Source organism: Accipiter gentilis, chromosome 7 (assembly GCF_929443795.1).
Source record: "Accipiter gentilis chromosome 7, bAccGen1.1, whole genome shotgun sequence".
Taxonomy (NCBI): Eukaryota; Metazoa; Chordata; class Aves; order Accipitriformes; family Accipitridae; genus Astur; species Astur gentilis.
The window spans coordinates 14,276,693-14,304,450 of NC_064886.1; the positions used below are offsets into that span (position 1 = coordinate 14,276,693).

At 45.7% G+C, this 27,758-nt stretch overlaps 1 protein-coding gene across 3 annotated transcripts in view; it reads left to right on the plus strand.

Annotated features, from left to right (window-relative positions):
• Positions 1 to 27,758, plus strand: part of TTC28 (tetratricopeptide repeat domain 28) — a 197,530-nt gene that overhangs the window by 161,243 nt on the left and 8,529 nt on the right. For all 3 annotated transcript variants that reach the window (XM_049805421.1, XM_049805422.1, XM_049805423.1), the window contains 8 exons: positions 275 to 440; positions 8,026 to 8,166; positions 16,313 to 16,457; positions 20,988 to 21,167; positions 22,265 to 22,985; positions 24,726 to 24,850; positions 25,934 to 26,165; positions 26,599 to 26,675. In XM_049805421.1, coding sequence (XP_049661378.1) covers positions 275 to 440; positions 8,026 to 8,166; positions 16,313 to 16,457; positions 20,988 to 21,167; positions 22,265 to 22,985; positions 24,726 to 24,850; positions 25,934 to 26,165; positions 26,599 to 26,675 — 1,787 coding nt within the window. The remainder of the gene's footprint in view (positions 1 to 274; positions 441 to 8,025; positions 8,167 to 16,312; positions 16,458 to 20,987; positions 21,168 to 22,264; positions 22,986 to 24,725; positions 24,851 to 25,933; positions 26,166 to 26,598; positions 26,676 to 27,758) is intronic.

The following is a 27,758-nucleotide window of genomic DNA, read 5'->3' on the forward strand; positions in this document are numbered from 1 at the left end:
TGCTGCAATAGCAAATGCATTCTGAGCATCTCATAAAAGCATTGCTCTGCCTTTGTACCTTTGAGCCATCATCTGCAAAGTACAAAGCCAGATTTTAAAAGCAAGGCTGTAATACAGAATGCTGGAAGAGCCCTGTGCAGACATGGCATGGAATGCTTTGCCCCAGTTGTACTGGAAATGCCAAATGCTAAGGGCTGTGCTACCTCCCTAGACAGTTGCTGGCAGCACTATTCCTGCCCTACAGAAATAACCTCATGAATCTGGTGCCTTGCAGGAATTCTGAAATTTCATGAGTATTATCTGGGTGACAGCCTGACAGAAAATGCCGGGGACTTCCATGAAGCCAACAGCATGACCCTGCAAACAATAACAAACTCTGCGCTGGAACAGTACATCTCAAGTGTGCGGGAGGCTCTGGGTGTGGAGTCCTACTATACCCGGTAAGTTGGGGAGGGGGAAGTCTAATATCCTGGTTCCTGCTTTCCCACCTGAAAGCAATTTATAACAGTCTTAACAATGTATAAGAGGAATGAGTTAATCGGCCGAGAAGTCTGAGAACTGAGAGTTAGAGCAGGGGCAAATTTTCACTGCAGCAACAAAAAGATTGCTTTATTTTTGTATCTATGGCTATTTTTCTGCCAAGTAACTCTGTATGCACATGCAAATAAGGTTTGAACCCATAGGCCAGATAATGTCTATATAGATTGGATGAGGAGGCAGGTGCCGTGTCTGACTGTATATGGGCAGATTCCATCCTACTCACAATTTCCAGTGTAATTAATTCCCTTTCAAAGGTTTAGTTATGAAAAACTTCAAATAACAGAGGAATTCCATCCCCTCTCCAAATATGTTCCCATGTGGCTATAGCTGAGTAAATAATTTACAGTGAATTAATCCGTCTGATAAATTTCAGCAAAGAGAGAGGAACCTTACTCCAGTCCATTACTCAGATAGGTCTCACAACTATGTTGCCTCATTTTTTTTTTTATCCTATGGATTTATCACAAGTCAAGGTTTTTTGCTTATTTGTACTCAATCTCATGAGCTCTCGTGGTATTTGTGTTGATTTATGGATTGGATGAGTACGAATATAGTTTCTATGCTGATACTTACAAGTAGTTTTTCTCTGAATGCTTCAATCTGAAAAGCAGAGTTGGGGTTGTCCCTGTTACTGTATGTTCTTCGTGAATGAAGCGTACAGGGTAAAAGGATGTGGTGACAATTTACCTTGCTGTCATAAATGAACATTGCTATGTAGTCATAAATTGCTTTACTTCAGATGGGTTAGTAACACACCGGCAGTTTGCAGGTCTAGTTTACTCCTAGTGCAAAGGGGACTTAAATGTACGTGTTGGCTGATTTGTTAACCAGCCCCCAAAACTGGTGTGAGTGGAGGTGCTGGCTCTTCTAGGTTACACTGTGTTCTAGTCTTTTTTTTAAACTATTTTGCGTTTTTCTGCAGCACCGAGATTTGAGTGAAACACTCTTGAGTCACTGAGGCTGTGGACAAATGTTCTTTTCCTCACCCAGTTTTGATGGTGAAAGCACCCAGCCCCCTGAGCCGTTAGCAGCCACCCTGCAGATTGCTTTCTGTTGGTGAAGTGCAGTCTGAGGGGGCAGTGCACACTCGAACCTGTTGTTCCAGGTAATGATGTTGGCCAAGAAGGAGAAAATGATGGCACTGATCCTCAAATCGATTTGTGCTCAGGGTTCTGCGGACATCTGGGAAACTCCTCAGCTCTCCTAATTAATCCGTGTTCATCTTTTGTAATAGCTACCATAGGCAGCAAATGTAGTTGCATAGCTGACACCCCAGTGGCGTTAGAGCATTGCTGTGCAGAAAGCAGCAGTAAAACGAAGCTGTGCTTTGTAGTCTGCTTACCAGCAGTGTCCTCAGCTTCCTCCCCTTGATGCCCACACCTTAATCTGACATGACGGGAATTTTCCGTCAGATCAAAATAAGAACATAACCCCAGGTCTGAAGTTTCCCATTGGGTGTTTCAAGTATGTGGAATGATACCAGATTTCCTAGTTGCTTTCCCCAGGTCTTGCTCCAGTTTCTCACAGACAAATTAATCCTCCCCTTAGGGTAATGGGAACATGACACTGGGTTGCCTTATGTCCCCAGTACCAGTAACAAAATTGGGTTATTGGGTTTGAAAGTCTGAGAGGGCTGCGGACATGTGCTCAGCACAGATGGTGAGCCCCTCTGTGCTTTTTCCTTCACGGGAACATCGGGTGCTGGAAGGGAGTTGGAAGCCATCAGAGGTTCTGGACTCAGGCCTGGTAGATTGCTTTTGTCATTTTCACTGATTTCAAAGTAAATTAAAGAATGTGTCTACGCTAGTATGCTGAATGTGTCCTGAAAGGTTTGCACAGCAAGATGGGCTCAGGTTGTGGTGACGTATTATCCTGGTTTTACCTTTCTTTAGGGAACTGAAGAGAAAGCGCTGCCTAAGATTTTATTCACCCTGCCCCTGAAAAAATACTGGATTTGTGAAGGTTCGGGGAAAGGCGTCTCTGTCTAATGAATCAGTGGTGCACAGTGCCAGGCTTATCTTTGCTTCTCAGTGCTCTGGCATTGCTAGTCCGGGGAATGCACACGCTGGGGTCCCCAGCCTGGCCTCCTGCTCCTGGAGCCTGATTCTGGGCTTGGGCCAGCTTAAGGAGTTGTTTCGAAGAGCCCCTGCCAAGCTGCTTAGTATAAGCACTGGGTTGCAAGTCAGGAATCGGTGCTACGCACTTTGTGTGCACACTCTGAGGCCTGGCCAAGCCTTGCTGCTGTTGTCCAGCTTCTCTGAGAGAGGCAGCAGCTCTCCTGCCTTAGGCTGCTGCTAGAGACGTGAGCTGGGACAATCGCAGCGATGAAACGGTGTTGTGTCTCTGGCTTACCCTCTATCAGGAGGGCTGTTGAGCCCTCTGGCCTGGGGCTGTCCACTCTGCTCTTGGGCTGGAAGCGTTTCCTTTCCGTGATAACCCACTTCGCTGGCAGGACTGTGAAGGCTTTGGGGCCTCTCTGGTTTGGGTGTGGGGACAGGACTAGTGCTGCCGCGACAGTGGCAAATGGCTGTATGCGTACATCTTTTTGGTGGTTCCTCGGGGAAGAGTCTTGAGATGCGGATACCCAGCGCTCCCCTTGCAACGCAGGCTGCGCCTGGAGAACACAGCTGGTGTTTCCAGGCTGGGCTGTGCAAGGGCTCAAATAGCAGAAAGTTTGAACAGAAACAATGTGTTCCCATTGAAGCATACAAAATGCTGAAAAGCGGCCATTATTCCTGCTTGTCCAGGAACATTGAGTTAAAAGAACTGTGACACTTTTAAAACTGAAAAGAAAAAAATCTGCAGAATGACACTGGCTAGGCCTAGTATGATTTCAGCTCAGAGTTGTTAGCCAAGAAAGCTCCTTAAAATAAAATAAAAAAATACAAAAAAAAAATAATCAAGGATCTGTGTATCGGTGCACTGCTTGGAAGGTTCTTGGCAGCTGGCTAAGCATTTATATGCAATTTATGAAGGGAATTTATTTCCCAATAATTGTCTATATTTGCTTAATGCCTTCAGGCCTGAGCGCTATTACTGGCATTATATCCAACTTTGATAGAGTAGTTTGTTACCTGTGCTACCAGAAAAGAGCTTGTCCAGAACACTGCCAGCTTGAGAGGACATCTCAGGATTTTTTGCTGTGTTTTAAGTCAGTTGGATTTTTTGTTTTTTTATTTTAACAGGGTGGCTGTTGTGGCAGTCTCCTAAAAAACACAAGTTGCTTTTTCCCATCTTTTAGTGGAAATCTGCCCCCAAAACTGCCAGTCAGCTGCTACATAAATTACTTGTGGGTTTCTGCAATCCCGTGACATGGTTTTAGACACCCCTGTTATCATTAAAATTAACTTAATCTTGTAAGAGCTAAACAAGTTGTACAGTGCCAGAGTCTTCATGCAGTGACAAACTGAAGACAGATCAAAATCTCTGAGACACTGCTTCAGAGCCCTGAAACCTCGCAGTCCATAACCCATGGCATTTTCTTAAGAGGTGTGGACAGCAGAATAAAAGCAGATTTGTGGCCATATTTGACCTGGCCAGGTTGCAAAGAAGGAAAGTAAACCTCTCCCCAAAGCAGAAGAACCTAAAATGAGCCATGCATGGGTCTCCCAGACAAAAGAGGAAAGTTAATAAGAAAGAGGTGAAAGAGATGTCTGAGTTGAGATCGACAACATGTATCTAGAAGAAAACTTGTCTGCTTCACTGCCCTAGTCTCCAAGGAGGAAAGCAATGTCAGTGATCCATGTGGTTTTGCAGCTAGGAGATAGATAAAGGCATGGGGTCTGAGGTTTAATTTTCCTTCTGAGGGTTTTTGTTCCCTTGGGGTAGCTGCATGATTTTCTTTTCCTTTCTGGTTCTTCTACTGCTATCTATAAACATTTTTGTAACCACAACACTGATTATCCATAAGCAATGATACAAGATACAAAACGATTTGAAAAAATCTATGCTACTATTCTGAAAACTTCTGTTAAACATGGTGTTTGATCCTGTTTATCTGAGCACGACATTGGAGTCTGGAAGTTCTTTCAGAGGGTCACTGAGCATTTAGTATTGCCATTGGGGAAGGACAAGCTTTAGTCATCCGGTGAGATGAGGGATTCATGGATGCAGTCTGGCTAATGCAGACCTTGTAAGTGTTACTGAAATACTGGCAGTATCTGTAATAGATTTTGAGCATGAACAGGTGAGTTGCTGCTATTCGTAGCCAAAATGGTGGATCTGGCACAGTGGGCCTATGGTCAGCAATCAGTTTGGACTTACACTAGGACCCATTCTTTGTCCTGAACTCAATCTGAGCTTGCCATTTTGTGAAATTACCCATCAGCCTCACAAGGGCATTGGCAGGATTGTGTCCACTGAGTGCTGTGAACAACACATGCTCTTGAGATGGGTATGTGCTTAACTCATAATGTTGAGACAGTTGGAAACCAGAAGTAGTAATGACAGCCAACTCGTCTCCAGTGATCCCCACATCTGTGTGTGTTGGATTTACAGTTGTGTTGCATTTGGATGCCTTTCGGGTTTGTACCTTCTGAAAAGGTGCAAAACCTTTTATGGTTGTAAAGGTGGCTTTCTGAACGGAAACATTTTTACAGCTGATTGTTCATTTCACTGTGAGCAGTAACAAACTGCTTGTTAGTCTAGGGTTTTTGTTAGGTACTCTTGAGAAAGAGCAAAGGGTCTCTCAGCCAGCTGAGTACTTGAAACATAAGGGAACAGACATACACAGAGGAGTAGCTTCATTCAGATTAAAGCTCTGAGAAGCCACAAGCACATAAGCACTGCTATCCAAATGATGATAATCATGAAATTATTGCCAACATATAAATGGTACATTTAAGAAGTGGCCTGTCTTTGGTGGTGGCGGTGTCTAGGGTTTTGGGGTTCTTACACAAAATCTGTTCTGAAACTTCTGCTTCTGTTAGCTTCAGTCACACCTTCCGAATTACGGGTTTCAAGTCTTGCTTGAAAATGAGTTGCGTGATTCCCATTAAAGGAAATGTCAGAAGTTACTCCCTTCAGCCTTCATGTTTTGTGAGTTTTGCAAATGTGACAATGTGAAGCGGATGTTGACACTTCATCCAGTTCTGTCTTGTGTGTGCACATGGACCATGAGCTCTCTGTTCTTTCTGGGAGAATAGAGTCAATCCCTTCAAGGTGTGTATACAGACAGGAAGGGCAAGAGGGGAATAAAAACGAGACTGAATTGGTTTCATCTACCCTTCTCTCAAAACATCAAGGTTGCGTGATTCAGAAGGTTACATCTATCTCCGTATGTTGAATCTTACCCTGTTGATATGCATATACACAACTGAAATCTGCAGTTATGCCTCATGCAACAGATTTGCAGATACTCTTTTCAGTTCCATTAACCATTTGTCACCACAGATTCTCCTCCTGGTAGAGGAAGTCCTTTAGTCTTTAGGTTCTGGAATGAGGTTTTAATTTACTGTGATGTCAGCTTCCTCCTCCTTTCTTGGTGATGGTAGTGGTATGTTTTTGGTTAAGGATTCTGGGTTTAATGCTTGTCTCTGAGATCATTGGGCTGGTGTGGTATGATCACAGGCAGAAACTCCCCACTTCAAAATCATATGCAGGGAATTAAACAAACAAATCTTGTCTGTTGCATGTGGGTGAACGTCATGTTCTGCTTTGAAACTCTTTCCCCACATGGATCGAGTGCTTCCCTACAGCATTGCTGACTGCCACCATGCTCCAGCACACCAGACCCCCAGGAGAAGCTGTCATCTGCAGTCCCTGGAACCTGTTCTCTGCCTGTCAGCAAGAACAGAGGGATTTAAATACATATAGCACACATGTGAAAACTTTTGTTTGACTCCAACTTTTCAGTTCATACTTAAGTGCACTGTAGTTGTATGCTTTTGTGTTCAAATTTAAGTGCCATTGCCTTCCATAATGCTGTAAGCATGTTTATAGGTACTGTTGCATCTCCAGCGTGGCACATCTTCCCATTTTCTGATCCTGGAGAGGAAGATATGCTGTCATGGGATGTGTCATTGGGATTTTGCTGTAGTGGTGTTCGGTTCTGCACTGCAGCCTTCGCTTTCTGCTAGAAATGGTTCCCTTCAGCTGGTCTAATTAGGCTGACAAATAATGCCTACTTGAAAAAAAAATAAAGTGTGAGGGACTTTAAAGTCTGCTTGAACTTGTATTGGGACAGACTCCTTTCTCTTTAGGGAGAACATGTGGCCTGCTCTCTTGGGTTCATGAACTCAAGATTTTTGCCTCTTTAAGGAGCTCCAAATACTCATTGTGAGTGTTGCTCAAAACTGTGCCAGGACTCAAAACTGAGCATGCCTGCAGCTGGAGGAAAAACATACAGGAGGCAGCTGTTCACAACCTTTTCTTTTCCCTTTTTCTCCCCTCCTTTTTTTTTTTTTTTCCCCTTGCCTGTTGTTCATCTAGCTCCATTTCAGTGTTCATGAAGTGATTGTCTTGTTTCAGGACTTACTCTTTCAGGTTATTAAATTATATTCACCTGGAAGTATGCTTACAAGATATCCTGTGGTCCATACGGTTATATAGGGACAGCAATAGTTGCCTGCACAAGTACGTGCTGTGCATTAATTTAATTCATGTGCTCTTTATTGGAAAAAGTGCCCTTGAAGAAAGCCTCCAAGTTGTCAGGGACCCAAAAGGAAACAGAAATGAGATGCAGGGTGGCTTCAGCAGGTAGCCTAGCAGGTTTAGCTTAAGTGTACAAATTCCAAGGTTTGTGATGCACCATATAATATGCAAATTATTTATTAGATTAAAGGGAGAGGGTGTTAAAAATGCTCATACAATAGTTGTGTTTGCCTTCAGCTTTTAGAAAGAAGAGAAAATGCTAACAGCAATTTGACAGAAAATCTACACTGAGATGATAATCTAGATGTTAATGTCAGGAGATGGAAAATTTAGAAATTTTGGGCTCTGTTTCTCTCTGTATTGCTGCTGTTGTAGTGGCATTGATAGAGTGATTTGTTTTTCTCTGTGCTTTCCCTGTTTGTATAACAGGAGCAGCAACACAGCTCCCTTTTTTATGTTGCACTTTGCCAGTGAAGGAAGTATACAGAGCTTGGAGTTGTTATTGTGGAAAACTGAAAAGGATGCACTAGCACACGTTCTTAGGCAAATCAAGGGCTAAGTTGCTGTTTCCTGCAGACCTTAGCTTTTCTGTGTTGTGCTACAGCTTCAAAAGTCCATACCTGCAGTGAGTGGAAATTTGGGTCCTGTATTTCCATCAGCATGTGCCACTCTTTAAACCTTGAAGAATGCCCAGGAGAAAAGGAGGGAATGGGGTTGTTACTCTCTTGTATGCCTAACAGCAGGAGGTGATGCAATCCAGGGAACATTCGACTTCAGCATTTGGTTGAGGTTGTGTCTGAAAAACATTTTCTCTCAAACTGGCTGAGCATTTGTCACAAAGCTGTTGCTCTGTCTTGCATGAGTGACTCCTTCACCCTATTGTTCCCCCTGCAGAGCCTGTGCCAGTAGTGAGACTGAGAGTGAAGCTGGGGATATCATGGACCAACAGTTTGAGGAAATGAATAACAAGCTGAACTCAATGACGGATCCAACTGGCTTCCTGAGGATGGTCAGCAGGAACAACCTCTTGAACAGGTGAGAATACAGCACTGCACTGTGGGGATCAGCAAGCAGAATGAGATGTCTTGGTGTCGGGCTTCTCTCTAAATTACAAGTTTAGGGTGCAGTTGATGCTGTTGCTCATGGTCTCCCTATTGCCCCAAGTTGTGGGGGCACAGAGCAGCAAACTGATCCTGTCCTTTACAGTTGCAGTAACCATCCATTCTTCACAGCATGGATGTATGGGGAACATGAGGCACCTCTCTTAGGAATAAGGTCCATAAGTTAGTACTGTGCAGCACTCTCCCCTTCAGAGTGGAAGGACTTGTAGGCATTTCCCTTCTGTCCTTTTCTTTTATGTTCATGTGGTGCAGTGAAAATTTCTCCCTCCATCAGGAGAGCACTGCATCTTGCTCCTGATGGGATTGAGAATCCATTACCACCTAGTGTGTTGCATGTGCATCCAGCCCAGGAGCTTCGGGTGCCTGGTGGCTTCCACAGATAGGTGGCCTATTGGGGGTTGGTTTTGTTCTACAGACTCAAGTGTTGGATGCAAGGGACAAAGAAGCCCTGCCAGGTCCTGGAAGGGCATGGAGTCCTATTGCTTCCTTCTCTAGAAATAGAAATTTTCAGCAGGAAGGAGGCAGGACAGGGACTGGAAGCATCATTGTGCCTCATGGGAGAGAGGACCCCAGGCACAGGCAGACTCCTAGATAGGACTATGTATTTCACTTAAAAACTCAGTAGCTTGGTTTGGGGGGGTGGCATCTTCATTGCATTTCTAGGTGAATTTGATAGCTCTAAAGTGATAGCCAGCAAGGACTTGTCAGCAATTGTTAACTGATTACTCTGACCTGAGGGGCAGCCATTTCGAATTTGCTCTTCTGGCCAAGCACTGTTTGTGACTATCTGAACAATTGCAGGGGAAGTCTGTTTTGTCCCTGCTGTCTGTGAGGTGTCGAACTTGGAGCTCTTTGCTACACACTTATTATGGAAATACTTGTTTTTGTTCATCTTAACTGTTGTACTAATTAGCTGGGAATAAGCTGCATTTCCAGAGTGACAGGACTGTGCGCTAGCTGCACAGTCTCCACTAATTTTCTGCCTCTTACAACTTGCTCAGGTCTCAGTCTTTCACATTACTGTGCTGATTAGGGCAAGCATTCGAAACAAAAATTGAAGACAGAATTTTTCCAATGTTACCACTCCCCCAGTGGAGAAGAGCTGCATGGTGCAACCCAGGGTTTCTGGCTAGATCTGTGCTACCGCGTGAATTGTGAGCACAGAATACCCCAGGCCTTTCTCAGCTGGAAAAGAAAATGCGATCAGCCTGAAGTGTTGTGAGCCATCACTGGAGCTTGTGAGCTGTAACAGCATCCCCATGAAACTGGGAGCTGCCTGTTGGCACCAACAACTGGCCTGTTTTTCTTTCCAGAATCCACATGCGTATCTGTTCAAGCTGCTGCATTGATGATGAACTATGAGTACTTGCTAGGTTTGGATCAAACAGACAGATACCCAGAATCACTGAGATGTTTTGCTAGTTCATCAGGCTTAGAAGGACAGGAGAATGCCCCTCTGATTACAGGGGAAAAATATGATCCAATTCTGCTCCAGGGAATGTTAATCGACAGAATCACTGCAGAGGCCAACCATCCAGCATCTGTGTCTTTCTGCTCCATAGGAGCCAAGTGCATTACCTTGAACCCGCATCCAGGAGCTTACCTCAGGTGCCTTGTCAGGTAACTAGTTTGCAGCTTTTAGGAGAATGGGATGGGGCAGCTTGGGCACTTCATTAAAAGCACCCTCACAAGGGCATCAGGAGGAGCACTAAAAGCAGCCATGTCTTTGATGTTCTCACCATGAGCACTGAGATGAAGAGAATGAGAAGACACAGCTGTATGGCCTGCCTGCCTGCCCACCTTTTGTCTGCAGATGGGGGCATACCAGCGGGCTCTAGTGCCAGAGCTAACACTGCCACATCTGTTTGCACCTGGCTTGCTGAGCCCTGAATTCAGGGTAGATGCTGTGGTCCTGCCCAAGCCTTTTGAATACCTCCTGTACTTAACGTCTGCTCCAGTCCCACAGGTGGTCAAACTGGAGGCTACAGAGTCTAGAAGGGCACTGTAGAAAGCATTAGCTGGCCTCTTGCTATACTGTGTGGTTCTTTATAATTAAGCTGTGTAGAGAGTCATGTGGCTAACGGCATGCAGCACACCAAGCTTGGGACAGCAAGGAGATATCCTTGCAAGAGCCCTGAAGCTTCAGGAAAGAAGCAGATGAAAATCTGCATGGAAGAGAACAGATTAAGAAATAAAATGGGAGCAGTTGGCATTTTTGTGCACTGGCCTAGAGCTCTAACAAGGAACTGTGAGCTCTTAGACTTTGGTTAAGCAACAGAATTGAATGGTTAGCTAGAGCACAAGCTGAAGTTGTGATCTTGCAGCTCCAGACTGCAGCTCACCTCCTCTGTGCAATGGCTTTTCTGCCAGCTAGTGCTGGATTGAGTTCATGTAGCTGTAGGTCAATGCTGAGTGGTCTGTTGCTGCTGTAGTGCTTCAGAGGATGGTAAAATTTTGCCTCACAAGCAGTGATTGAAGGTGTGGCGTCTGTTTGCTTTGGCTTCTGTGCTGTAGGGGACAAAGAGAAGTAAGGCCTGCTTGGAGCTGAGAATAAGAGCTTGTCTTCCCTACTGCCAAGGCAGGCCTTGCATTCCTCATGTGGGGCCTGAATGCATGATCACATCTTGTGCTTGAATATTGGAGATCCTCAAAGGAGTTTGCATGGCTTGGGGCCAGTGGAAGTTCCCTCACACACAGGAATTGCACATGCTGTTAAGGTCCTGTGTTAGAAAATTAGGCCCTGGAGATGCTGGGACTGTTTGGAGCCATCCAGTCTCCATGTCTGGCGACAAGCGGGTGACTGAAAGGAAGCCCTTGGTTTGGGATGGGTGCCCTCTGGCTGCTGTCATCAGGTAACCTGGTTTTTAAGCAGAGAATAGTATGGGTTTTTGGCAGTTCTGCTTAGAAAAGCAAAAATGCGGGGGTTTGGCAGTTAACTTAAGGAACTTCTGAGAAGAAATGGACTTTGGAGGAGAAAGAAGCACTGAAGGGACGCTGCAGTGATTTCAGTATTGGGCAATAGCTGTCTAAGCTGTAGATGCCGCTGGTACAACCCCCAAGACAGTCCCAGTTGTTCACATCTTATGCAGCTTCTGTTTTCTCTGTTCCTTAGGGCTCTTAGACTTTTGTTGGGTTTCCAGATTAAAATCTGATTTCCTCCCTGCTAGTCATCTTCTGCTCCAGCAAGGGACTTGATCACTGCCCTGTACCTGAATATAGCTCCCCCACCTTTTCTTTGGCCAAAGAAAATCCACCATCATGGGGATACAGTTTGTCCTCCTTCCATGTACCTGCAGAAAAAGTGAGAATCAGCCCTGATGCTGCTCAAAGGGTAAAATATACTTCCTTGAGGTCAATTTTTGCAATGCAGCCTGGTGAGAATTTGTAAAAGGCTAAATGGGAGGTAAGGAGCAATATAACTTGAGATGTGAATTCACTTCCACCAAGGCCATTGCTATCTCCCAGCTCCCCTTACAGTTGCAAAGAGCTTGGTTTTTTTTCAGCAGAGTCAGCATGCTCAGGGTCCCTGGCCAGTCCTACAAGCATAGCTGGAGATTTTCAGAGCAAGTTCAGTGCCCAAGTAAGAGTAAAGTCGCTATGAATCCAGCCAGAGGAATCTAGCAGAAGGTGCTTACAATTCACATGGACCCTCAGCAGCAGTAAAAATGTGGCTATCGCCAAGATACTGTTTCATCTCGTTTTGCTCAGGGTTCCATCCTGGTAACCATCATGTGATGTCTGAGCGTAGATCTCCTCTCCTCTTGGTGTGGCACCCTGCTTTTGTGTTGATTTTGACCCTGTTGGCTGTGCTTACGTCATCACACAGTGAGGAGCAGGGGCTCACTAATGGATGGGGAGCCAGGAACTAGGTGCAGCAGCAGGGCCTGCGGGGCAGAGGCCACACCAGCAGGACCCCATCCAACCATACCCAGTGAAGTGAGCAGGGCAGACCTGGGAATGGCAGCCAGAGCCAGCCGAGAGTTTGGATCATCAGGCAAGTGCCTGGTGATGAGGCAGGTCTGAGGTCAAGCCAGGTGTGCAGGTGTCCCAAGTCAGGATCAAGTCTGGTGGTGGTAACTGGGGTCAGGCGCAGCCCACTAATGGCTGTGTGGGTCCATCGGGAGGGGCAGTCTGAGGGGATGTTAGTGGCAGGTCAGGCTCTGGATCAGCAGGGTTCACAGGCAGGCACAGGCAGGGCTGTGATGGAACTGGGGACAAGCATACCTCCAGCGTAACTGAAGCAGAGACCAAAGGCCCAGGCCCCAGCTTAAATGGAGCTCCCACGCTCATGGGCAGGGCATGTTGGTGGAGGCCCCAGTTCAGGCTGGTCAGGGTCATTAAAGCCTATTAATACCCTCAGTGACCTGACAGCTTGCCCTGGAGAACCGTGCAACTGACCCCCTCTGGAGCAGAGGAGTGGGGGTGTACCAGGGATACTGGCTGTCCCAAGATGAAGCGAGGTCTTTGGCAGGCAGATAGGAAAGCAGTGGCTGGAGAGTCTCTTATCTGTCTGGTTCTCTACCATACGGGGTGCAGTCCTGTAGCTGCCCGAGTACAGACCACACACGCAGAGAGTTCTGGGTGGTCTGTGGGTTTTGTGTAACCACTGGTGGGTTCTGGAGATAATTACGGGTCCTTGAAAGCATCCACAGGGAGCTCATATCTGAATGTTTTCTGGAGCTTCCCACAGCTGGGTATTGTGAGTGTGTCAAGGCCCTGAATGTGGATTTGGGACTGCATCTCTAGGAAGAGTCTTTTTAAGGCAGGGTTGCAGAATGACAGGCCTGATGGATATCCATTGTCCTGAGGCTGTCAGACCACTGCAGCAGTAAGTCTGACTCTCACCCGAATGGCTGTGCTTGGTCATGAGTAGTATTTGACTTGTCCAGAGTCCTAACGCGTGCCAAGGCAAGAGCAGCTCTGTGCTGATTCTGATAGGAACTCCTCCTTCCTGCCCAGCCCAGCCACGTTCATCCTCAGCAAGCAGAGCAGGGCTCTGTGAGGCGGTTGGTAGGCCAAATCAGTCTGAGCTCAAGGCTCGCATGACATGGGCTTTCACCCCCTTTCTCTGAGGCTGTGATGGGGTCATTGCTTTGTTCTTGCATCTCCAAGACAAAGGGCGGAAGCAGAGTTAATGCTAATACATGCAGGCAGTCCTGACTCCCAGTTTGTGCTGTTTCCTTTGCTTGCTGCAGGTCATGCTGCCTTATACAAAGGGTTATAAAAAAGGAGCACTGCAGAGTCTGTGCAGAGGCTTCCAAATGGGCGATTTTACTGTTCCAGAAATCAGGGGACCCCTCGACATTGCAAGAGCAAGGTAGAAATAATCAGTACAGCATCCCAGAAGCTAGTACTGGCTCTCTGTAGAAGGGGTGTTTGGCCAAAAGATTCAGAAGTCTGTCTTGTCACATTGAAATTACCTGGACTTGTGCCTGACAAGCCACCTGGAGAGCCATTTGTTTGCACTGGTTTGGGAGGAAAGGGAATGGGCTGGCTAGTGCTCCAGGTCTGCTCTGCCTGCTACAAAAGATCTCTGTCCATCCTCCCCCTATGGATTTTCTCACTCTTCTTTGTGTACACAAACACACAGGCAAGAGATTTGAAAGATTTATGATACTCCCTTGCTTTTGTTCTAATAAAAAGCAATCTGAGTGGTGAAGGAATAAATCTGGAGCTGCTTGGCTGTGAAACCAAGATGAAGGAGGCTCTGCTGATTAGAGTAATCAAGACCCTATTCCTTGCAATAAATTAGTGTATTAAAATCGCTTAATACAGCAGGTGAGGCTGGCGAGTGCCACCTGCTGGCAAATAACTGCTTCTTGGAAAGGTCAAGGCTGTTGTGCTTGGAGTAAAGCTCTACATGCTCCCTGGTTCCTAGGTAAGCAGTGGGGTATCCCTACCCTTCTAGACTGCTATATCAGGCAGGATATACTAAAGAGATGTGCTTTGAGCACAGGGTTCAGGGCACTAGAAATGTGTGAGATTGGGAAAGAACAGTTTTTATTTTCTGATCTGCTTTTAAAATCTGTGCTACACAAAGTACGGAAACAGCTGAGCACTGCAAAGTGTGCTTGGCTGACTCAGCTGCTGCAGTGAAGCTAGGCAGAGGGGTCCAGAGGGGAGCAGACAGTGCTGAGTCCATGCTGATCGTCCAATGAACTTGGTATTGCACAAGTCACCTAGTCAAGTTTGCCGAGTAGCTACTCCAGCAGCTGAGTAGCAGCGGCGTACTCGTACTTTCACCAGAATCTCTGCATCGGAAAGCATGGGCAGTTGGACACCAGGCTTCCATTTGCATTCTTAACTTATTCCTGTTGGCCCATAAGATATAAATTCCTTGTTAGTGGGGAGCATGCATGTTAGCATTGGTTTTTCTTTAGAGAATAGGTTTTAGACATGATGTGAACTAGGTCTGGAGACTGGTTGCAGCAACTGAGGAAAGAGAGGTGAGAAAGAAATTTTCTGAATCTGTCTGTTGGTATGTGTCAGAAAAGGTCAGGGGTATGTTTCAGGCCTGTGATTTGTCAGTGGTAGGAGTGCACTTGAGTGCAAGATTTTTGCATTTCTTATCTTTTCCTGCATGTTGGCTTAATCTGGTAGTTTGAAGAGACACTGTGCCTATATGTGTGTGTGTATATGTATCTGCTATAGGCATATATATATATGTGCATACATATGAATATATATGCCTATAGCAAATACACAGTCAACTATTAATATATCTCATTGATTAATGTATCTGTTGGATGCTGAGTTTTCTTTTGATTTCCTGGATGTGCAAGTACCTTATGCATTTGTTTCTTTTCTGTGTTGATAACCAAGAATCGACCCAGGCAAGAGGTAAAAATAAAGAACAGAGACAAGGCATTTCTTCAGAGTAAATGTCCTTAAAAAAAGGACACTGCAGACTAGTGTCCTGAAAAAGCATGTGAGTTTGGTCATGAATCAGGAAACTATAGCTGCTTTGCTGCTGTGTAAATTGGCAAAGGCACATAGCATTGGAAGGTGTCTGAGAGGCAAAACAGTGCTGTGCTCCATAGAGACCAAGAATGGAGGGAGGCTTTCTCTGCACTGCAGCATCAGAGTATGATCTGGACTGGGATTCCATGGAACCCTCCATCAAATGCATTTGGCACCTTGAGGACAATGAGGCATGTGTTGCCTCATGGGTGGCCTTTTATGCTTGAAATTGTTGTGTTTATTACTGGACAGCCCCAGTGGTGACTCTGGTTACACTTCAGACCTTGCACTACCATTACTGTTCAATGTCTTATTTCCCTCCCTGCCTTTTCTTTAAGGCCCACCTGTTAAAACTTTCTGGAAAGTTACCCTTTTCACATAAAATGGTTGATCATGGCACCAAGCCAAGGATAAACTTTCTGGGGAGCACAGCTGCTGGATTAGTGAAACCAGAATCGGGCAACATCATTTCCTCAACAGGGTGATAACTTTTTGTAGCCATGCCATCTCAGTCTCCTCAAAAGCGATGGTGTTTGGTGGCTGGTGATGTCAGGAGAGCACGTGCAGAGCTTTCTCTGTGGGGATGTCAGAAATGGGCTCCAGGTCAGCTCTTGTATCTGACACTTCATGGAGCCGTTCATAGGAGTGGCAGCAAGTGCAGGCATTCACTTCATGTTTTGTGGTTTGCCTGTTGTCATATTTCCTTTTGGTACCATGCTAGATTAGTTGGTGCAAAACCCAAGTGCAAATCTTCCTGTGATTGTAGTCAGTTGTTAATGGGACTCATGTTTGCCCACACACAACAGCTGTACACATGTATGGAGTAAAAACTGTGAACAGCACTTCAGGCACTTGAGTTTGTAGAGAAGCTCCACAGCAATGTAATATGCTGCCTGCAACTGATTCACCCTGCCATTAATGTCATTGTTCATTGCGGTGTGAAGCTGAATGGGAGAATAAAGCCCTGCCATGAAGCATCTTACAGAACAGTCCTCTGGGTGGACAGGGACTGGCTCATTGTCAGTGTTAATGAAGTCAGAGCAACCTGTAGTGGACCTCAGATTTCTGCAACCAATCTCTCACTTGCCTTTTGCCCACAGGAGCTGTCAGAGCATGACCAGTCTGTTCAGCAGTACCATGTCTCCTGTTAAGGATGGAACATCATCTCTTCCAAGGAGGCAGACTTCCTTCACCAAACCCCCACTCCGTGCGCTCTACGACTTACTGATAGGACCTATGGAAGGAGTAAGCCTTTGGCGCGGATGAATGCAGAGATTCATTTACCAAAATCCCTTGTCAATGTGGGAAAGCAAGAATAGGGAGCTTGGGGATTGTACCTGAAGCATGGTGGTTTTCACCTGGTCTTCCCAGACGGTGAGACTGGGTGTGCTAGGAGGTGGAAACAAGGGAAGTTGCTGTTGATACCACTTCTAGTCAGCTGCCGAAGTATAATGCTTTTCATGAACGTAAGCAGGAAGTGTATCCTTAATTCACTAATACTAATTGGCAAACTCAGCAGCTCTGTCTAGGGACAAACACGTCAGGGGATAGAAAAAGCAGTATTGGGAACCCAGCGGCACCACTGCCCCACCCTGCGCCTCCCACTGCCACGCAGTGCAGCCCTGGCAGCCAGCTGTGGCCAGACAAGCTGGGCCTTGCTCTCTCTTCATCCCAGGGACTGGTGCTTTTGCAAGGAGATGGACGTGCTCCTGGTAGGTGCCAGCAGCAGCGGGTGGGAGCTGCTGCTGGGGCTGGTCAGGTACTGGGCAGCCCTCTTGGTTCACTGACGGTGTCCCAGCGCTCAGCCCATTCAGGGCCCTGCTCTGCACATGGCAGTGCTGCACCAGGGTGCACCTGCCAGCACGGGGGTGGAGGGCACAGGTCCCCACATTGTCCCATGCTGGTGGATCATGAGGTGAACGCAGAAGCAAAAGGAAGCTGCGTGGTGCAGTGTCCTGCAGCAGCCCTGGCCAGCCCATGTGGGAGGCCAGGAGTGGCAGCGCAGCCCCTGGTTCCAGTCTCATGGAGCAATGGCAGGATAAATTAAAAAGTCCTGTCTGTGTCGCATGGTATCTCTAGCTAGAAGAGGTAAAGTCACTCAGTCAAGAATTAGTCTTTTCTCAATTTGTATCCATCTGAATGAACAGATCAAAATGTCAGGATTCTGCCACATGAGAGGGAAAACCAGCTCTACCTTGGGACACTTTAAAGGCTGTTTAGACGCTTTAATCTTGTCTGCAGAAGTCACCTCTGTTGCGGAGGCATAACCTTTGTGAGCCTGAGCCTTTGTTAGCTCTGTCAGCCTGCCATCCCACAGTTACACCATGAATCTTGGAGAGCGGGGCTTTCTGCTCTAGAAGCAGCACGTGCATCCTCTTTGCAGGGTGAGGAGGTCAGCCCTGCTTATGGGTTTTCTTTGTCATCTCCTACAACATTCTTGAGAAACCTTCACCTGGGAGTTTAACGCCTGCCTACACCTAGTGTAAATAGGTAAGACAGGCCAGGAGGAAATCCTTATGGGGAACCTCAGGAGTCTGCTGCTTCTTCCTGGTGAGGACGCACTGTGGTTGGGCACTGTTTGGCAGGTTTGGGTGTCTGAGGCCCAAAGCTGGCTCCAGTAAGGTACTGCAGGGCTTGGCAGGGCTTTCAGAGAGCACAGAATTAGTAGATACAGGGTCCTTACTAGCCACTTTCTAAGAAGATGCAATTCAGGTCTTGTGTGTGGTTTGGCAGTCTCACTGTAACGGAAACTTCCAATTATAGCGACACTAGCTGCAAGAGAGGGACCCATCCAAGCCAGCAGCTGTCAGCCGGCCTAACCCAGCACAGCCATGCTTCCCGCAAGTGACGGACCAGAGACTTTTACACCATCATGTCAAATCACCAGGGTAGCCGGTATTGTTGCTTTGAAGTAGAGCACACATTCCTGTGCTTGGCAGTTCATGCTTTTCTCCTTCTTCTCACTGAAGAGATTCTTTTTTGTTAGAACTCACCCTAAAATTAATTCTTGGAGACATATGAAACATGAATGATGCTCATAGTTTTATTTCTGTTTCTGTAATGCACATACAGCCATCATGAGAAAAAATAATATTAAACTCTAGGGTTTTTACATACAAATTATTAAAAATTCTGCTAGGCACATGTCACTACAGCTCAGATGCTCTGATTGCGTTGCAGACAGCTAAAGCTCCTGGAGCAGTAAGTAAAATGGAAATATGTATTAAAAAACCAACCAAACAACAACAACAAAAATTCTGGAAGGCAACAACTTCTCTGGTGGGAAGCTGCTGCTTTTCAACTCAGGCTTTGCAGAAAGAGGCATGGCTGAATGGAGGCTGGTAAATTTAGCTGCAGAGCACGTGTGCTCATTCACCCCAGACAGTGAGTGCCAAGGAGGCCCCCGCAGGCACTGCTGGGGTTGTAAACAGCATGTCAGGAGGGAGTGGAGGGGGTTTGCAGGAAGGCTCCCAAGTCTGCTGTGTGTCAGCAGCTGCTCTGCATCTCCGTTTGCAGTCTGTGGGGCAGAGTGATCTCCAGAGCTGTAAGGAGGACAGGAGAAACAGCAAGAGGTCAGCAACTATTTTTAACTCCTTTTAAATGAAAATTTTCTTACCCTTCAGCAGTTTTGTTCCCACTTCAAATGGCAAGAAGCCTTTAAAAGCACCTCACTGTATCTCTTCAATTTTCTACATTCTCCCTCATAGCTGACCTGTTTTTTGGTATTTCTGACTTGCTCCAGGCTCCCTTTGGAGGAGACTGCTGGACTGATTTTACTATTTCTTTAGTAATGTTCATTCATCTTTGCTGCTGCCTGAGAACTAAAGCTTGAGACTGACTGCAAATTCCTCTTAGTGTTTAATTGCTAGTGAGAGGGGATCAGTGTATCTCAAATTAATTGTCAGCTGTCAGTGCATCACAGTGCAGTCTGGAAGTCTGCTCCAGACAGACCCTGAGCAAGATGGAGAGGAAGAATTGTGTGTTAGGACCAGGGTGCATTTGTCTGAGTTCTATATATAAAACTTCACACAGGTAGTAATATTTGCCCTCAAAATGCACAATATCCCTTTCTTTTTCTGTTGCGCTGTCTGATTATCCAACGTGTCTGCGCTTCAGGATTTTCTGACATTACTTTTGCACCCCTCTTGTTTCAAAAGTCTGTGTGTTTCCATTAGACTTTTCATAGTAGTAGTTCACTGTTGGCAGTGAAAGAAAGAAGATTCTTCTCTTCCCTGTTAAATGGGGACTCAACTGAAATAAGTATGCTCTAAAGCAGGGATGTTAAAGGGACTAATGAGCAGGGATGTCAAAGGGACTAATGTTTGATAAATAACAGAAGAGAGTTAAGAACATAGATGTTATTTCTTCCAAGAAGAATGTACCTAGCCAGCAGCTTAGAGGTTTAGTTGGTTATTATTTATGAAATGTAAGCCACGTGTTTGAAAAATATACTTACTTTACTGCTGTTCTTTTGAAGCCCCAGAATTTGCATCAGGAAAGAGATAATGTTTGGAGGCATCAGAAGCTAGTTCAGAAATCCACTTGGAATGGAGTCAGGCAGGTTTGCCTTCATTTGCTGAGCAGCCTGAGTAGCTGTTTTTCTCCTGTCAAAACAGATGTTTGCTACATCTGATGGCAATTAAAATGGCTGAAAATGAAAATTCTCAAAAGAACTGAAAACCTAGTATGCAGAACTAGATCCTTGTCTCTGTCCTGCAGTGAACACTGCAAAGTTAGCTTGCCTTTGGTAACATCAAGCAGTCTAGACAGAAACAGAACAACACTAGTTGAACTGGTTATCTCCAAAACTATGTCCAGTTAAGGACTTGGTCTCATCCAAGCTTGTGCTAAAAGTTCCATCTTCAGATGAATGGTTTATTTGCTAGGCCAAGCCGTGGCTGCTGGTCTAGCTTAAAGGTGTAGAATTGCTTAGAAATCTACTGCCACTTTGCGTGAGAGTCCTTTAGACCTTTTTTTTGTGTGTGTGTGTGTGTGCTGCAAGTGTTTAAGCTGGAGCAAATTTCAGTGCTTTGAAGTTACAGTTGCCTGGGGTGATAACTAATTATTTTTACAATACACTAGATAAATAAGAGTGAAATTCCCACAGTTACATGGGACCAGGAGCAGTTGCCACTTTTTGTGCCCAGCTGCGTGTTCCTGGTTCATTAATCTCTCTGCCTCACTTCTCCATCCATAATGTACTTTCTGTTTAGACCTATCTGTTTAGACCTATTTATGACTCTGGGTTGATTACAATGTCAGTTGTCTTGAAGCACAGGTCATAGACACAATCTGTCTATAGACTGTTTCCTCTTATATAGGAAATTGCTACTTTAAAATTCAGTATCAGAAAGAATATTCTTTTTTAAAGGGTAAGGTGATGATAATATTGACAATACATAGGTGGTTGGGCTTAACAAAGATTTTACGCTGGAGTGGAAGGAGTTGCTGTACGGTGGTGAGGCTGGGCCCCAGCATGCTTGCTGAGGCCGGCTGTGACTACTGAAATCCATACAGCGTGTCAGCACACTCAAGGCTCGTTCATCTGAATAGGATTGTTTGCATGCAGGTGAGCAACAGTCCAGCTGTATAGATCTGCCCAATGCCAATGTGCATTCATCTGTCACTACGTCTGTGTTCACCCGGAGCGTAATTCTGATGCAGATATTTCCAAACCTGACATGGGGTCAGACTAGAGCCTGATGCTTGGAAAGTGCAGGCTGGGGCACTGATGGAGTGAAAGGGCCGAACTGATTCTCCCTCATTTCTTTTCAGGGTTTGATGCATTCCAGTGGGCCCGTTGGTCGCCACCGCCAGCTGATACTGGTTCTGGAGGGAGAACTGTACCTCATTCCTTTTGCTCTCCTGAAGGGCAGTTCCTCCAATGAGTACCTCTATGAGCGCTTCAGCCTCATTGCAGTGCCATCCATCCAGTCGCTGAATCCCAGCTCCAAGGTCTGACATTGCCTTATAAAACCTCTCTCTCATAGAACCTCTCCTGTGGAGTGCAGGTTCCTATACATGCTAGAAAAGCAGCAGCTCTGTCCTGCTATGCCAGACACAAGAATAGAAACCATAAATGTACCACCCTCCTGAAGCACTCCCAGTTCTAATGAGCACGTTGAGCACCACAGCTGTGAAGTAGATTCTGATGTAGTTCCTGCTGCAAAAAATCACAACCCCAGGCATGCCAGGAAGAACAAGAGGAATGGATCAATTTGATATCCTCATGTAAAGGATAGCATGTCCTGGGGTGTGGAACTACATGGCAGACTGCAGAAATGTAGGTGTTTGAGATCTATACTGAGCTTCCTTGGCAAGCTGACTGTCCTATCACATTTCTGGTATGTTTACCTACATTTTAGCTTTCTGTGTGGGAAAGGCCACTAATGTCTCATGACACTGAAGCTATAAGGCAAAGCAAATACCACAAGCAAATCCAGCAGAAGTATCTTCGTGCTGGTGTTTTCCATCAGCATTTCTAAGGCCCAGGTCTCCAGGGAGAATGCCCCAAGTCACATCTGTTCTTGCTGCGTGTCTTGGCTTGCACTGGGTTAAACGCACTCACTGGAACAGCAAAAGGGTCTGAACCTTGTCAGCATTACTGCTGTGGGAATGAGGCTTTTCTGTTCAGTATCAGGCCCCAGTAATCAGTTGCATGCAGCACCATGCTGCTGGCAGTGGTGATACTGATCGTTGAAATACAGGTGTGAGAAACCGGTTAGTGAGTGATTATAGTCTTCCTATAAGGTGGGAAGCTGGGATCTTTTTGCTTTTAGCTCTGCTACAGCCCTTAAAGGGACCTGGGCTGTCTGTTGCTTTCTGTTCTTACTATCTGTTCACCCAAGATATGGGGATAGAAATCATGACTGGACTCAAGTGGAGATGTTCCTTGGAATAATTAAATGGAAGAAACTAAAGAAATGCAAAGTTTTTTTGTAATTATGACAACCAGACTTCTGGTTAGAGCCAGAGAGACAGGATATTTTATTACCAGCACCATAACAAACAGATCTTTGAACCCCATTTTCTCTTTCTCTTTTTCTCTGTAGTCCCATGTGAGGAAGAATACTCCTACTTACTCCAGTTCTACCTCAATGGCAGCTGTCATAGGAAATCCCAAGCTCCCTTCAGCAGTTATGGACAGGTGGCTATGGGGACCTATGCCCTCTGCAGAAGAGGAAGCATATATGGTATCTGAGTTACTTGGTTGCCAGCCCTTAGTTAGCAGTGCAGCAACAAAAGAGAGGGTCATGAGTGCCCTCACTCAGGCAGAATGTGTCCATTTTGCAACCCATGTCTCCTGGAAACTGGCTGCTTTGGTCCTGACACCCAACACTGACAGCAATCCAGCCAGCAGCAAGAGTTCTTTTGGGAACCCCTACACAATCCCAGAATCCCTTCGGATGCAGGATGATGCCAGTGATGTGGAGAGCATCTCAGACTGCCCTCCTCTTCAGGAGTTTCTGCTTACAGCAGCTGATGTCCTGGATCTACGGCTTCCTGTCAAATTAGTGGTTCTTGGCTCTTACCAAGAATCCAACAGCAAAGTCACTGCTGATGGAGTCATTGGCTTGACAAGAGCATTCCTGGCTGCTGGGGCTCAGTGTGTCCTAGTGTCACTCTGGCCTGTTCCTGTGGCTGCTTCCAAAATGTTTGTGCATGCCTTCTATTCCTCCCTCTTAAATGGGATGAAAGCCAGTGCAGCCCTTGGAGAAGCGATGAAAACTGTACAGAGCAGCAAGCAGTTCTCCCATCCATCCAACTGGGCAGGTAGGAAGAATCTGCTTTTTGACAAACAAGACGGGGTTTCTACAAAGCACTCCTATGCCAAATTGAGTTAAGCAAGGAGCAGTGCCAGCAGGTAGTTAGGAGTAGCATGTGCCCTGTGGTCTTGCGGGATTCAGCCCCTGTGTTTCAGACCCTGACTCAGCTGGGTGTGACTGAATGCCAGTGTCATGGAAAACATCAGTATTTCACTGTGTATAGTAAGCGTGTTATGAATTTGATAGAATATAAAGCAATTGTGAGGTGAAGTGTGTTTCATCACAATGGTTTCATGACTGGAAAGAAAAAAGGTCCAGTACAATAACTCGTTCCCTATGTTTGAAGTCTGTAGGGTGACATTCCTTGTGTGCTTGAGATGGAGCTAGCTGGACCAAATTGACAGAACCTTCTCACTGAGAATTTAGTAAAACTCTAATAAGGAGACAAGAGTAGTACTTCTGCAGCAGCAACCAGTAGCTGTGATTTCTGTGACGTAAGCCTTGTAGTGCTTACTCCTTTGGTCCTCTTAGGAGAAAGGTTTCCCTTGCTTCCACTGGAAATTTCTCAGCAGTGTAAGCCCTGTGGTGGAGTGCTGGTGCTTGCTCCCTTTCAATTAGATTCAGAAAGACAGTGTCTTGGAGTTCAACAGTGTTGTTACAGGGATATGTACAAATAACATGGTTTCCCCTCCCCCCCCCCCCCAAGTCCTGGTTTTTGAAAGCTGCAGGCATTCCCCAAATGGATTTTTTTGCACAGGCACCAGTACCGTGTTTTTTAGATCAAGTAATTCTTGTGAGTATGGCTCTGATGTAAACTGTATGTAGCTGGAGGAGCAGGAAATCCACTAGAGCTTGTTAAAATGAGCACTTGGAGTTAGTCTTACTGATTATGTTTCAGGCATATTGAGCCCAATGTTAGGACATGATTCAGACGATACCAGATGGGAGCTGAGTTTAGGTTACAGTCCACAGTTCAGTTTATATTTTATTTCCCTTCCAAGATTTTTCTGTCTCAAAAGGAAAGAGCATTTAAAAAAAAAAAAAAAGAAGAAAAAAAAAAGTGACCACTTCCTAGGCAAAACAAAATGATTGTGGACATGGGTGCTTGACATCACCATCAGTTAGAGGCTTCCAGCTACTCAGGCTGTCTTAGTACTGCCCCTTCCGTGGTATGTAAGCAAGTTCATAACACACAATCCCTGACTTTCACCTTTGACTCTTGATGGTGAGTCTTTTCTAGAGCACCAGAGTGAGGATGGGCAGCTGCATACATCGCTGCAATGGATGAGAAGGGGCAGACAGAGCTCCTTGTGCTGACAATTGGAGAATCTAGCATTTAGATGGTGCATAAGCCAAGGCAGGTTTCTGACTGAGACAGGGAAAGCTCTCAGTTTTCCAAGTTCTGTTTCTGCAAGCACTGTTTAGCATCTATTGATTTCCACTGCTGTGAAGGAGACATGGAGCATGCTAGGACAAGTTTAGCTGCAATAGTGTTTTTCCGCTTGCTTGAACAGGAAAACACTTGTTTTAATAGAGGAGGACAGTAAGAAGCATCTAGAAGCTCTCTGGAGGTTCAGTCTGTGTGACTGGGCAGGGAGTGGGCAGCTGCTCTGGGGAAAGATATCAAGCTGCAGGGTGCAGTAAACCATCATTCCATTAGTCTGAGAGGGCAGAGGATATCTGCTTCTGTTTTGAACATTTTCTATAATAAAAGGAGATTAAGTGTCTCTTATTCTGAATCCTGCAGGCTTTGTGCTTATTGGGAGTGATATGAAGCTGAACAGCCCTTCTTCGCTAGTAGGACAGGCCCTGACTGAGATTCTGCAGCACCCTGAAAGGGCACGAGATGCTCTGCGTGTCCTGCTACATCTGGTAAGAGAAAGGAAACACTACCACAACCAGCAGGCACAGGGACGGGCATTGCAGCCCATGTAGTTGTGAGATAGTTACCTGTTCATATGCATCTGTAAATGATGAATGGGAAGAGAAACACCCTGATGTGTAGCCAGTCCTGCTTGAATATATGCCTTCAACCCTTCTCCCTTACCATAAGGTAGTCTCTTGTGAAAACTCTGTGTCAGTGTGAAAAGACTGAGACACCTGACAAAGTGTCCAGAGCAAAAAGAGGCAAAGTAAGCGACATCTTACATTGTACTGTGACAAAATCCTCCCTAGACCCACCTGGTTTCTATTAGCTGTTGAATGGGGTCTCTGCTTTAAAAATGAGATAATCATTGGGGTTAATTGTTTCTACAAGAAAATGGCTGTAAGCATTGCAGTCATGGAGATGCAGAGCACAGTGACTGCTATCTCTTTGCATACTTGGAAGATTGGAGGCACTTTTGTCCCCATATGTGCCAGCAGCCTGTTGTGTGGAGCAGCAGGACTGAAGCCAAACTGCCAGCTGGCTAGAATAATCTCTCATGACTTCTAATACTTGTCTTTCCAACGTGTCTTCTGTGGTTCCACAGGAATGTGGAGTATCCATAGGATGATGGAAACCTGTGAATATTGCTAGTCATCCCAATTGCTGGGGTTTGTGGACACACGTCTCTCTTTACTGTTTACCATATAGCTGCAGACTCTTGCCTGGTAATAAGCAGTGTATGCGAGAGACTGGAACCTGAACATGAGTCATCTTTTGGGGAAAAATGCAGCTGCCAGGCTTAAAGGAAACTATCACAGTCAAACTGGTACTTAGTTTCCTGTGGCATTACTTTCCCCAGCATCCCAGAGAATATTGACATTCATCATAGTGATTTTACAGCTGTGAGTGCTGAGTTATTAGAGCCTCTGTTTTCAAGGGCACTAACATTCTTCCGTGCAAAAGACTGGCCAAGTTCAACACTGGGTTTGCTGTCTCTTGACCTGCTGTTCCTGCCTCTTCACTGTGTTAAAAGAGGCAGTTAGTAAAAATCTCTTATAAAATAAGCTAATGCTGTATTTTCCCCAAAGGTGGAGAAATCGTTGCAGCGAATCCAGAATGGGCAACACAACTCCATGTATACCTCCCAACAAAGCGTGGAGAATAAAGTTGGTGGCATTCCAGGCTGGCAGGCACTACTCACTGCGGTAGGATTTCGCTTGGACCCTCCAGCCAGTGGCCTCCCAGCAGCTGTGTTCTTCCCAACCTCTGACCCTGGTGACCGGCTACAGCAGTGCAGCACCACCATACAGTCCCTCCTGGGTAAGAAGCAGGCCAGCTATGGGCTCTGTCCAAACAGACATCAACCTTTCCCTGCCTTTCTTTGATGCAAGCCTGTAAAACAGTGATGTTTTACATCAGTGAAATAAAGGTATTTAACGGGGTAGAAGTTCAAGAAGTAAATGTTTACTGAAAATTTTGTCATAGATGGGAATCATTTACTACTAGGTCCAGTACCTGAGAAGCATGATTTGAGTATTCCTTTCTCCCAGCTCTTAGTCAGAAAATGCATAATCAGATGAAAAGTGGGAAAACCTTTTGCTTTCTGGAAATTGCTGCTGCGTCCAGAACTGTTCAGTGATGTGGAGAAGAGGTTTTAGGAATTGTCCAAGTTGGTGTTCTGTTCAGGTTGTTGCATTTCTAGCAGTCAAGAAACAGACACTGAACAATCCCTGTTTCTGCTGATGTTTTTCAGGTTTGCCTAACCCTGCACTTCAGGCACTTTGTAAACTTATCACAGCTTCAGAAACAGGAGAACAGCTTATCAACAGGGTGAGTTGGGAGGTTTTCCTCCAGTACCAGTTTCCAAAAGGTTCTTCTCCGGTCAGTGAATTCAGAAATGCACAGAATGGTTTATGGCCTGGTTTATCAACCCAGAGCTTGCTAGGAGTCTTGTGCTTTGAAATTCCAAACTTGCCTGTTTGTGTGAATGAAAGTGTGAGTCCAGAAGAGAAGAATGCAGGTATGTTGCTGGGCTGCATGGCCTTGGGTCTCTCTGTTCAGTGGCATAAGTGAAAACATGATACCTACTGCAGTGAGGGGGAAGCAAAATATGGGAAATGAGTGGCAGAACCACTAATCACTATTTGGCCATCCTGTCTAGGGCCTGTGTTGGCTGGTCTTTGTCCACTGTAATTACAAAAGTCTCAAGGTGTAGCTGACTTTGGACAATGCAAGATCTGTCAGAAGACTTAATGAGCCTGTGCTTCTTGTGGTGTGCATGCTCATAGCTCTGCTGAAAGGATTCACAGTCTTTAAGAGAAAGGCAGTGCCACCTGTGGCTAAGGGACTCCTCTTCCCTGCTCCCCACAATCTCCTTCATGTTCCTCTGCCTCCCCAGTCTTTCTAGCATGCCTAGCCTAACCTAACCTTTCTCTGTGCCACCAGCCTGGCTGGCTTTCCATTACACGTTTGTTACTGTCTTGATTGCTCCTCTGATGAGGTTTATCTTGATCATTTGCCTGCTTTAGTAAATTAACACACTGCACATAGTGAATGGGCATATAGCTCGCTTTTTTCCCCCCTTTCCCCATGCAAAAGTGTTCTAGGGAAAAGTACCATGGTGGGTAGCTGGAATTATCTCTGTGTAGCTTCAGAGGACTCCCCTTCGTTCTGTAATGTTGAGTCTGTCTGCACAAAATGCAAAATAAGAGCCCCAGCTTTGCTGTTACCCACTAGGAAGTCTGCTTTGTCAATCCATTAGACTGAGCCCGCTTCAAGGAAAGGGTTTATTGTTATGATCTACAGTAGTGCATGAGATATTTCTAATGGCTTGTCCTTTATGGCATTTTGCTTTCTTGCTTTGGCTCTTTTATCAGAGCCTGAGACTCGTGTGGCTGAATAGCGGGATTATTT